This window comes from Brienomyrus brachyistius, chromosome 4 (genome assembly GCF_023856365.1).
Source record: "Brienomyrus brachyistius isolate T26 chromosome 4, BBRACH_0.4, whole genome shotgun sequence".
Classification (NCBI taxonomy): Eukaryota; Metazoa; Chordata; class Actinopteri; order Osteoglossiformes; family Mormyridae; genus Brienomyrus; species Brienomyrus brachyistius.
This window is the reverse complement of record NC_064536.1, coordinates 17,014,916-17,027,903: the sequence shown is the minus strand read 5'-3', so window position 1 is coordinate 17,027,903 and position 12,988 is coordinate 17,014,916. Positions and strand designations below refer to the sequence as shown.

The 12,988-nt window shown below is 44.4% G+C and overlaps 1 protein-coding gene across 1 annotated transcript in view; it reads right to left on the bottom strand.

Annotated features, from left to right (window-relative positions):
- Nucleotides 1-3,983: 3,983 nt before the first annotated feature.
- zbtb47a (zinc finger and BTB domain containing 47a) overlaps nucleotides 3,984-12,988 on the bottom strand; it is a 34,523-nt gene continuing 25,518 nt past the window's right edge. Inside the window, exons 2-6 of the mRNA XM_049010279.1 lie at nucleotides 11,063-12,427; nucleotides 10,125-10,272; nucleotides 7,061-7,176; nucleotides 6,405-6,549; nucleotides 3,984-6,306 (exon numbers count right to left, since the gene is read on the bottom strand). Coding sequence (XP_048866236.1) covers nucleotides 5,891-6,306; nucleotides 6,405-6,549; nucleotides 7,061-7,176; nucleotides 10,125-10,272; nucleotides 11,063-12,427 — 2,190 coding nt within the window. The 3' untranslated portion in view covers nucleotides 3,984-5,890. The remainder of the gene's footprint in view (nucleotides 6,307-6,404; nucleotides 6,550-7,060; nucleotides 7,177-10,124; nucleotides 10,273-11,062; nucleotides 12,428-12,988) is intronic.

The following is a 12,988-nucleotide window of genomic DNA, read 5'->3' as shown; positions in this document are numbered from 1 at the left end:
TCACACACATATGATTGGCTTAATAGATCTGGACAGAAAGATGGGAGGTGATTATAGGTTACCTCTGAAACCCATTAGTGCTACAAAACAAGATGTTTTATCTGGAGTCGGGATTAAAAAGAAAAATGAAGAAGACTGAAAAAAAATAACAATATACAGAAGACGCTTTTCCCTCCTCAGAGGAAGACTAAACGGGAAGGAATTGAAAAGATGTTCAGGCCTAACTTAGAAGTACCCAAGGTGGTGTAGCGCCTAGCGCACGGTTTAGCGCACAAAGTCCTGCAGCACTCCAGTGCTCCATAGTCACAGCTCTGCATCCATAGTCCAGGAGATTTATAAACAGTACATTAAACCAACACAACGGCAAGGCCCAGATGCTTTAAGGTACTTGGCTCGACCACCCTCGTGAAAACTAATTTTTCATAATCTTAAAAATATGCGATACTTGTGGCAATTTTTCCAAAGACATTTGTGCAAAAAAAAAAACGTATATCAGATACACAAGTATTTTAACTGCTTGAAAAGAAAGGAAGACAGTTAATTTTTTAACCAATCCTTTTCATTCTGTGAAAACAATTAGACTTTTACATAAGCTCGCATCGTGTTTATAGCGATATCAAAAACACACTGCCTACACAAAAGATACATGTTATATAAAGTGCCTAGAAATGATTTAAATAGTGCTCTAGCTGAAGCTTTTTGGTCTTCATCTTATTGTACCAATTGCTCAGTGTCAATATTTCCAGAACCATCTCACTCTTTCAAGTGTAACGCGGGCGAGACAGAGCGTGAATTTTAATGATACTCCCTACAGCCGTCGCTCAGCAGGAGGAGAGATTAGGCCGGCGCTGACTCTCATATCCACATCACCCCGCGCACATCACTGCGGATGGCAGCTCCTTAGTGTATCTGCGAAATGGCTCCAAGCAGACCCCCACCACCAACGACTGTGAGGGGTCACTTTCAGTACAAGACAGGAATATGTACCGTAACGGCTTTCTGAGACGATTTTAAGCGATTAAGACAAAATGCTTCATGATGGGGGAAAACGCAAACCAAAGGGGACCCCCCCCCCCAAACCACTGTAACAGCAGCAGTACTTCTCCATGGACAATGAGTAACAGTAAGGATCTCAAAAGCTACATCTTCTCGATACAGAAACGGGGACCGTTTAGAGCGGATCTCCCGGCGGACGCTCCCGCGGCCCTTTGTGAACAAGACATTCGCGTTCTCCACTCAGCCAAAACACTTCAGACTGGCAAGACACAGACACCCATAGCACCATCTCAGAAGAGCTTAATTAGCTGTTTCTTTATGCAAAACACCTACCAGCGTCCCTTATGGTACACTTGTATGAATACCTTGTCTTCGGCTGTACAAGGTAGCGATTTAAAATGCATAAATCTTTGATAAAGAACAACATGGATATTCTGTTAAATTATGCATATCACGAGGGGTTCTCTAATTGGGAAATGAAAAAAGCTCTGTAAACCTTATGGTATATTAAAAATGGAAGGAAACTGTTTTTACGACATTATATATAAAAAGCTCAGCCGATCCGAAAAGCTGGGCTGCCAATACCTATTTAAACGTTTATTTGAAAGGCATTGCCATGACAGAATTAAAAGTTCCTGCTAATGTTATTAAACTTAGCAAATATAAAGCGTAACTTTGCTGACAAGCAAAAGAACAAAAGATGCCACGATACATTTTGTCTTCGATACTGAAAATGGTCTGTCCAGTATGAGACAACTATGCTATATTAATGTAGCAATTCGGGGGTCTGAACACAGCAGAGTGATACTATTTAATACAAATGCGTTTTTTTTTTTAAAAAAAAAGAAAAGACTTAGCTATGCCAAGCTACAGAAACGCAGCTTTCTGCAGTTATCACTCCTGAGCCCGAGTTGTACTGACATCGTCAACCACTAGGGGGAAGAGTTGCTCCGTGGGTTAAAGTGCGGATGCTCCCCTCCGGACCGGACTGTAATGGAGCGGAACCGGCGGTGCTCCGCCCGCTGACCCCGAGTGACAGCAGCAAATCGCCGCCGGGGACCGCAGACTTAACAGGCTTATAAAAGGGCATCAAAGACCGAGTCACCATCACAACGGTGCTGAACTCCAGGCCCGTCCTTTCCAGGCTGAAACACGCATGAGAGCAGCTAACGAACAAGCTATCCAACACTGAAAGTCACTTGAAAAACAGACAGAAAGAGGGATCCTAAAAGAAAAAAACTTTTGGTTTCAGTACACAACAAAGTTACTGCTATCTCACGCAACTGTTATCGTACTTCACATGTAAGTCCCCATCACTAACACGCAATTATTACTAGGGAATAAGGTGCTTATGCAAATTGTGTAACTAATACAACAGCTTATCCGAATACAAAAAAAGCTTATCTACTATTCCCATAAATTTAAAAGTTTCATTAGTACCTTTAAACAAACGGAATACACACACACACAGACACACAAGCTCTCTGGCGCGCGCGGGCGCACGCACACACACACTGCAGCCGAGACACTAAAAATGCTGCATCAAAACTACAGAAAGGCTCGATTTTCAACGCATTTAAACATTTTCCGATTTCTAATGAGCTCGCTCAATACAGCCCCAAACTTGGCGTTAAGTTTTAATCATAATATCATAATCCCCAAAATCTTTAAACATTTACTATCACGGTGTCCTAAAAGTGCCTGTATCAATTCAACCGTACAACAAAAAAAATTGCACTTAAATACATGTGTTATACATGTGTTAATAGTAAGTATTTGAGTATTATAACACGTGAGACAAACAATATACAAAAATACAAATTTCACAAGATTGCTGGGCAGTACAACTTTTCGGTTTTCAGATGCAGTGACACCCCAAAATTTCTAAATGCCATTTTTAATATATACGGGAGTCGTTTATATTGACAATCACTGACGCATACCATGGACATTCGGCTCATATAGTTGTGTCCTGTTGTCCTTAAGTATCAAAATGAAATTCTTGGTAGTAAGGAGTCAAAATCAAAAGAAAACCTATAGTCATTTGAAATCCACATCCAGTGATAATGTATATACATTCTTCATATATAAATTTGTGATATATAATTATAAATTCTTTCACATTTAGGTGACGAACAGCAAACATTTCCTAGAGAAAGTGAAATTCTCATGGCATGAAAGAAAAAAAAAAAACAGACTGGAATGACACAAAACTTTATAAGTTTTAGTGGAATACTCGCAGCTAATTACATATTACTTTTAATAACATGTCATATTCATTTCTGTATAAACTTACAAATTTCTGCACTTATGGCCACTGATGATAATTACCAATTTCAGGGCCAAATATAGCAAAAAATATTTTAGCTTTTACAAGCTTTAATACGGGTAACCTTACACTGTCCCTGAACCACCTGGCTGTTAGTTTATCACTAATGGGTGACATCTCCCAAACTGCAGGGACCAAAGTACACAGACCACAACCAAAATCCATTAAGAAGCAGTAATCCCACACCGACATGAACGATGCATTAAGTGCTCTCCGCTTCACAGAATATCATAGTGTTTTCATAAATTTAAAGTTGGTCGTATTTCATATTAAGCTTTGTTATGATATATATTATAATAAAAATTCCAAACAGCAGCCAAAGACATCTTGGAAACACATATCAACAGTAGAATAATTTTTACTAACAAAACCGACAGGGCAATTATAAGAAATGAACGTAAGCTTGGAATTAAGTAATTCGTGGAAATTTCTGTTTCTACAGACCTGTCTTAAGGGAAAGGCAATCTCCTATATTTAATAGTGTGGTTTATAACGCAATTCACACAAAATATGATCCATTCTAAACTTTAGAATCTAAAGAAATGTATTACTTTATGGCGGGTAGTTCAGGTCCAGAGAGTAAAAGTCCAGATCAGGATTTTGTTTCAACCAACCAGTATACTGAACTGGTTGGTTGAAACAAAATCTTGTTCTGGACTTTTACTCTTTGGACCTGAATTGCCCACCTTTGCTTTATGGATATTAGAAACAAAATGCATATTTTCTTCTAAGTGACTAAAATGGTAAGCGATGCTAATTTAAGAACACTTTATAAACAAGAAGCATTTTGCAACATCCTTAGGACCTGATCTCGGGAAACAAAATATGTAACAGAATACATCAGGGCTATTTAAGTCACAGCCCTCATGGTCCGAGTCCTGCTGATTTTCCAGCCTTCCTTTATATGTGAGCCAGGTGTGAAGCCTCTGGCCAATCAGAATCAGTAATTATTAAACTAACTACCTGGGAGAATGGAAAACAAGGCCTGGATTTGGAATCGAGGGCCAGATTTGAAGAGCCCTGGAACAGATAATACATCCTCCCTACCGTCCCCCCCCCCATCCTACGGAAAAGGTAATAGGCCTACTAATTAACCCCAGGGATTTCGTATCTCTGCCAGCTGGCTAAAGTGCCGTTAAACTTCACTGCATCGACATACAAATTTCAAAAGTAAGAGAAGCACATGTTACGCTTGTAAGAGCATAAGATGTCAGGGTCAATGCTACTTATTTCTTACTTATGACTTCAAGGTTAAATAAGAGCCGATTGCCCTACAGACACACCGGCATCTTTATTGTCTGATTTAAATAAAAGGGGTATCGAGCCCTTTAGGAAATAAAACTCTCTTTAAGTGTTACAGCCACGAAAAGGTTTTAAAAAGTGCCAAGTTGATTAACAAATTAAACAAAAAAGGAACAATTGCTTAACATAAGCCAAGAAAAAAAAGTTAAACGTCAGCCTGGCTATGGTTGGAAGCTGGAGTGGCTTGGCGCGGTCAAGCTTCAGCTACCAAAGACGGCTGAGTGTAGTGGCTGCAGTTTTTACAAACCCCCCCCAAGGATCATAGCGCTACACTGAATCAATTCTGCCCTCCGTTCTCTTTCCCGGATACTTGCACTGCGATACCCAGAAAAAAACGTCAAGCCTACAAGGAAGAAACAGTCCAACAGCCAACAAATCAGAATTAAAGTAAGAAAATATGCCAAATAAGTGACGTGTCAGTATGGAGCATTTAAAGGGTATTGAATAATAATTAATAAAAACTGTACTGTCCAGCAAAATAAGCACATATTATGTAGTTATTGCAATTTAATACAAAATATACTAAAGTACCGCTTTTTCTTTAATAACTGGAGCAAAAGATTAGGCGATATAATTCCAGTACCGAAAACTGAAATAGACACGAATCCATTTGTTTCACATTAATGCTGCTGCACTTTGACTGTTTGCGTACACGGCTGGCTGAACCACAAAGGACAAGTTGAGTGTTTCTGTCCATTAGGAAAAACATTTACCCAAAAACAACCAGAACACTTTTCGTTTTTTTGGCAGAAACCAATCAGACCAAACGGGGGGGGAAGAGGAAGACGTATGTTTGCGGGCTTGTGTGCCGGAGGCCAAGGCTTGCGTAGGCATCAACAGGAAGGAAACAGAAAGGAAAACTCAAAAAATATGGTCTCCATCTTGTTTTCCATTCATTCAAAGAAAAATCCCTGTTACCAGGATGACTGACACACAAAAAAAACACAAGCTGACCAGTGAATGGCATTAAACTATAGCTTATATTTGTGGGTTAAAAAGAAAAGGGACGATGTTGAAAAAAAGGATTAAAGGTCTGATTATTTCAATATATTTTCTATAAAAGTCGGTATGTATATGTTTGTATATGTGATATATTCTCAGGGCAGGTGTCACAAATGCAAGTGGGACCCCAGATGGGGAAAATGTCACTTGATGATATTCAGGTTGTGTTTAGTGTTGTTCGCGATCCCTTAATGCAAATAATCAAAGAGGAGATCCAGATTTGAATTAGCGAGAAAAACATTAAGAAAAAAAATGGATTTATTAATTGTCGTTTGAGTTAATCCTTCCTGCAGAGAACAGGGGCGGCAAAGGGGGCAAGTGAGACGGAGGGGGGAGGCCTGCCATCGGGTGGAAGGGGAGGGAGAGAGGGGCTGCATGGCGGGCCTCCCCAGTCGTCATGGGCGAGATGACCGGCACCACCTGATTGGCCACCACGTCAGAGCTGGAGACCGGGGAGGCGGGGCCCAGGCCTAGCAGGCCCGCCTCCGAGGTGGCAGGGTTGCTGACCCGGAAGCATTTCTCCTTGTGGGCCTTGAGCATGTTGGAGAAGCGGAAGCGCTGGCCGCACACGTCGCAGGGGTACGGCTTCTCGCCCGTGTGGGTCCGCCGGTGCCGCTTCATGTTGGGCCGGCTGGTGAAGCTCTTCCCACAGATCTCGCAGATGTATGGCTTTTCGCCTGCAGCGGAGAGGCGGGGGTGGGGGGGGTGAGCGGAGGTGAGGTGGGCCCTGACGAACCGTCCCCCCCCCCTGCACGTGGGACACCCAGCATCTTACCCGTGTGGGTCTTCATGTGCTCGTCGAAGTACTGCTTCATGTTGAAGTCCTTGCCACACCACTGGCACATGAACTGCTTGTGTCCGATGTGGATGCTCATGTGGGACCGCAGCTGGTACTTGTACTGGAAGCGCTCGCTGCAGTTCTGGGTGGGGGCAGAGAGGGAGGTGCTGAATTAGGAAGCTCCGGGGGGAAATGGGGGGGGGGGGGGGGACGACGACAATCGGACACCCTGAGACAGCACGGGGCCTTCAGGGGATGGAGATGTCATTAAAATGACTCCTTCCACATTCAGGAGAGCCAATGATGCCATCATCTAAGTGCGAGATAGTTAAGGATTTACAGTTTTAATGAATTGTTACGTAGAAGCATGAGTTTATGTAGAATATACATGGCTGATCTGATCAGTAGTACCCAGGGCCAGATTTAGGGGGGTGGGGGGCCCTGGGCTCAAGTTATTATTGGGGCCCTACTTTCAGCAAAACATACTGCTGTAACAACCAGGGGAAAAAAATGTTGGGGCCCCATACAGCTCAGGGCCTGGACTACACCCTTGACAGCTGATGTAGGAAACCTCCATAAACTCAGTGAAGTCGCAGAAATTATTTGGGAGGGGGGGTTTCCTTTGTGTATGTGTGTAGGGGCGGAGGCCTCACCTCGCATTTAAAGGGTTTCTCTCCCGAGTGCTGCAGCGAGTGCACCTTCAGGGACATGCTGCGCTTGAAGGACTTCCCACACGTCTCGCACGTGAACGGCATGTCCTTGGTGTGAGCTGGGAACACAGAAACGGCATTTAGTGACGCGCTAGCGGACCGAGAGGACCGAGCGCTGCTGGGGTGACGTTTGGAGACCACATTCTGTAACGGGAAACACAGAGCGATGAACTTCATTTGGACCGATATGCAGGCACGTTGAACTGATCCCAGGACACAGTCTGTACCATTTACATCTCCCATCATCTTCAGAAAGTGTTCAAATAACAATGATTAAAGTATGTTATCGTATTGACAGTCTGTCTTTCAGCCTGTTCAGTCCTACATTTCATCATTGACAAATGATACAATGAGGGAACCACTTTAAACATCTATTTAAAAATTAACCATACAGTTAATACAATATAATTAAAAATCAAAAATCTCAACACGGCCTACTACACACCTAAGGCAAAAGTGGGCATTTTAATTTGATAGTCTAATTCAGTCAGGGTGTTTGATTAAACACACATCCTTTACTTTATATTCATACTATTTACATAAAACATCATTTGCAGATAACATAAATATAAGAAATTGTTTAAAAAATGAAATCCGCAAAATAATTGCATAATTATAATAATGGAAATGGCACAGAAATATTAAATAATTTACAAAAAAATAAACCAATGTAATTTCCGAACCCATTACCCTGCAGTACCCCTGATACTGAATATTTCCAAAACATGCTCACTCGTTCAATTAATTAAATTTATTCATGCGAAATATGCAGACTGAAGGTGGTGGTGATGGTGGGGGGTGGGGTGTATGGTTGTGGGAAATATGGGAGAAGGGTAAAGACAACGCTGGAGTTAAACGAAAAACATGACCAGCGATACATTAGGCCTCACAGCAAAGGGGAAGTGTGCTTTAACATGCTGCTGTCAGAGAAGAGCAGATGTGACAGACTGCTTGGTTACTAGTGAAGGTTCTTCACCAACTGGGGGACCAGACTGGGGCCAGTTGTTCTGTTGGGGGGGGGGGCAGATGCATTTGACCTTAATGTCCTCCAAGTAAGACTTGCACTAGATTGTTAGCATTAAGAAGCAAAAGACAATTTTGAAAACCGATAAGTTATTTATGCAATACTGCTTACACATTTTACAGTTTTTACAAATATGTAACTCACTCTGATTTTTTGTTTAGACAGTCTTGCTTCCACAAGCTTAATAATTTTTTCCTGTCGTTAACTTCGTTTTTCACCAACTGAAGCGACTGGACCACCCGGCACACCGGAGAATCCATCAAGAAAATGTGCTTACGTTAGTGTGTCGCCTGTTTGTGGCGCACAACATTTTAGCCGACATATATAAATGTAAACACTAATAATAACAATAATAGTAATAAAATACATTTATTTCAGACCCAAGTAACTTTTGTATTTTGGAGGCCACGGGGGGGGGCTTGCATATTGTCACAGAGGCACTGCCCCCCCGCCAGAATCTCCCCTGTTGGTTAGGAATAAACCCATTTGCGGCCGTAGGCAGTTTCTTCCGCGCAGCGCGCAGATATTTAATTACCATATTAATGTCAAAACCGCTACAGCAACGGTAAGACGAAATGGCTTATTAGGAGTGAAAAGAAAACCAGCCGGGACTCACTTAGTGTGGCAGCGATACAAGACATTTACAACGAGCCCACCAAATGGAGTCCAAAGGAAGAGCTCTAATTTGACAGGGATGCCTCTTAAACACATATACATTCAGAGAGCGTTTTAGCAGTGCTGGAACTGGGCTGCTGCCGGTCAGCCTGCTGCCATCTAGTGGCAGAAAGCTGCTAAAGCAGGACTTCACGCTCCCGGGCAACTGCGTGGGACATATCAGTCCGGTGGTGACCCAGGAGTGGCCAGGCCCAGAGCCACGGTCCGAGGAACATCAACCTGGCTGTTTTGCAGGAGGATGGGATAGACCCCATGCGACAGTTACGAACTGAAAATGAAGTCCGGTCAGTTTGGTTCTCATCAGCCACCGGATGCTAAGCAGCTGCACATAACCAAAATCACAGAGCTTGTTTTTCGAATCCAACTCTAATATCATTCCTCTGAGGTGTTTTCTCCCATTGCTACTGCACAGTCAAGTACAAATCTGTGATTAATTAAATCATTTGAATTTCTAATGAGCGAGTAGAGAGAAAACAAAGCTATTTGTCGTCCCTCTGGCTGACTGAAGACAGTAAGAAACCAAGGGGGGGGGGGGGGGGGGGGGGAGTGAGCATATTCATCTATCTGCCTGCAAAAGGAAGCCTACTGCTGATGAACGTGGCAGCGCTACACACCACATATATATCAGTGATTCAGGAGGGATGGAGGAGCCAGGTTATCAAGTGGCTGATCCTCAGCAGAGCATAGCAGAATGACGGAATGGCGGCGCACTCCCCCAAGACATTTGTTTTCTCTGAACATTCACGGCCCATGCAGCCCGCGTATTAATTCTGCGTAACCTATTTCTGTCACAGGCACTGCTCGCCATGCAGGATCCGCCTCGAGACGAGCCGGCTACCGAGCTAGTAATACGCGAAACCTACGTATCTGCAGGTTCGCCCGGCAAATACGACTTCGGATAAAACCCCGCAGGGCACGGAGGAGCCGATCTGCGATGAGGACGGGCCTCCACGTACAAAGAGGATTACTGTAGCAATCGAAGCAAACACAGATGTCCTTTTTAATGCCAAGACGGCGAATCACCTGATGATTAAGAAACATCTTGATATCAAAGAAATCTAAGCGGACCTGATTAATACGCTGGAAAGAATTAGGCGAGGCAAGGACATGCTAAAGATTGACCTTTATAAAACTCTTTCTATATTTCTGAAACAACTGAATAATAGAGTCGAGAAGGAGCCCATTAAACATACCCTGCAGTGAAAGCTATTGATGACAATAAGAGGACAAAGCTGGACGAATATGCCGGAAATGTCCAACCGAGTCGATGTAAAGACACCAGTCTTCAGTTTTGAGGGCCACACTCACCAACCATGTGCTTCCTGACATGCGCCATCGTGTAGAACTTCTTCTCGCAGATCTCACAGGAGAACTTCTTCTCTGCATAGCCGTGGACGATCTTGTTGTGCTCATGGAGAGACCACAGCTTCTTAAAGGCCTTGCCACAGGTGACGCACTGCAGGCACCAAGAGAAGCAGTGTGAGCCACAAAAAGCCAGCGGGTCGTGTTCAGCACACCTGATCTATGATGTCTGACTTTCAGGGGCTCATCACTGAAAATAACTTTACCTTCCGAATCGATGCCTTCCCCTTTAAGCATCTGGTAATTAAACTCGCATTACAGTATTTCAAGATCAGTACCAATTAACAGCAGCGGCTCGGGTTCCAAAAACATGCCACTTGGTAACATTAAATTAGACCAAAGACAACCAGTGATACAGCAACCTTAATTCATACTAATTTCAGTGAATGATGTTTGCTTTAAGCTTTCTTAAATCAAGGAATTCACGAAAGCTTGAGGTACCAGACACCAGAGAAACCCATTCGCTTTTGGGAGTTTCACTTACATGAAAATGTTCAGAGGGCAGAAGGAAAAATGATTTTTTTCAGAGACAACCAATTAGATGGTAGAGGAGGTGGGTCCAAGCAACTAGAGGAGGTGGGACTAATACATCTGGTTGCATGGATTCACCTCCTCTACAATCTGATTGGTTCTCTCTCTGAACCAATCATTTTTCACTCTGCCCTCAGAACATTTTAGTTTAAAGTAGAACTCCCTTGAGCGACCCATTCCCCCAATGATGGTTCAAACTCAGTTTTAAGTTTGTGTCTGGTATGAGAGATTTGTGACAAACTGTATCTAGCACCAACATATAAAAATATCTAACCCTGCCTACGGCTTGTGAGGAATCCCATTTTCAGACCCCAGCTCTCCCCCGATACCAGACATATTTCCCACTCGGGTACCTGTATAGTCTTCTCACAGTCGGTCTGACGGTGCAGTAGCAGCTCGCTCTCCAGGAGGAAGCGCTTGCCACACTTGTCACAGATCTGCATGCGGTTGTGTGTGACATTCATGTGCTTCTCCAGGTACCAGCGGTTGTTGAAGACACGTGGGCACTTCATGCAGGGGAAGTGCTGTTTCTCTTCCAGCTTGACCTTCTGGCCCAGACCCTCCTGGTCTGTCTTTCTCTTGCGCCCCCGGCCTTTGCTTGCCCTCATGGTTATGCTCAGAGTCTGCTGAGAGGAGACGGTTGCCGTGGTCTCTCTGGAGGCCCTGGTCTGTCGTCGAGGCCTCTCAGTTTTTGCCTCTGGAATGTTATGGCCATCTTCCTCCGGTTCCTCCTCATCCCCCTCCTCGCTAGAGTCACCCAGGTCCTCTTCCTCACTCTGATACTCCTCATCTTCCTCCTCCTCCAGTTCTGCATCTTCATCCTCCTCCTCGTTCTCTTCCTCCTCATTGCCCTCCTCCTCCTCCTCCTCGTCTTCTTCCATCTCCTGCTCCTTGCCACAACTTCGGCTTAGCATGGCAGCAGACTCTTTTGAGGCGGTCTTGCCCTCCGTTCCCTTGGAAACATTCAGCGTTTGATTGTTAAGGTTGACTTCCACGATGATCTGCTCCCGATTGAAGGAGGAATGGCTGTCAGAGTCCTCCAAGTCCTGCACAATGCTCTCGATCTTGCAAAGGCGCCCAGCACCCTCACTGCCCTCCTCCTTCTTAAAGTATTGCTTAGCTTGAACGGGGTGTGGCTTCCCAGTGCAGTCTTCTACACGTACAGAGTAAGGGTTGTTACCCTCTCGGGCATAGAGCTTGGTGTGGAGGGGGTCCAACTCTTGCTTGATCTCCCGATAGAACTGGGAGGGGGCATTTCCACGGCCATCATGCTTGGCCATGTCAGCACTGAGGACCAAGGAGCGACTGCTGATGAGATCTTGGCAGGAGGTGGCGATGTCACTCATCTGGAGCACGGCGGCAGCGTTGAGCACGTCCTGCACGTTGCAGGCGTTGACCAACAGCTTGGAGGTGTAGATGAAGTTAAGGATCTGCTGCAGGCCCTGTGAGGTGAGGGCCTCTAGTGACAGCTCCACCCGCTGGAGCTGCTTGTTCTGGGTGAAGAGCGAATGGAAGAACTGGCTGTACGCTGCCAACACACCCTTGTGGGCCTGGAAGGTGTTCTTCTGACGCACCAGCACTATGTCCACATCACACAGGTTGGGCTGAAACAGACGCTGCTCGTTCAATCTGTCCATCAAACACGTGAAATGGAGGGCAACATCCTCCACCAGTGAGAACTCTGTGGAAGGGTAGTCAGTCGTCTTTTCCACTATCAGCTGCAAGAGGAAGGAAGAGACCATCAGGAAAACACTAAGAAATACATAGAGAGCATGGCCCTCAACCCATCTGCAAACGCCACCCAGTTAACACACTGTAGACAATGGTTGGGCAGCCCTGATCCTGGAGTGCCAGTATCCAGCAGGTTTTCCATCCTACCTGGTCTCACACCTGATCTCAGGCAGATAGTAACTCATCCGGTAGGATATAAAACCTGTTGAATACCAACACTCTAGGATCAGGGTTCTCAGCCCCAGCTGTAGACATTAGTACTCGTTAACAGTGAAATCCCAGTGATGACGTCAAATCAAAGTGGACACCTCCCATACCAGAGGTTATTCTTCCGACGGGAGACATATCCTCCTCCGAAAGAAGCTGACCAAGCAAAAGCTTCAAATGACAGCATGATCAGCACATTCCCAAACTCGACATCACCAAAAACGCCGCACTGTCCTTTCTAACAAACACCTAAGGCGCTCTAACAATCCGGTTTATGATACAATACTAAAATGGGCATTAATCTAAATCTTAAAATGCCTGGTCTATAACCCGAGAAGGAC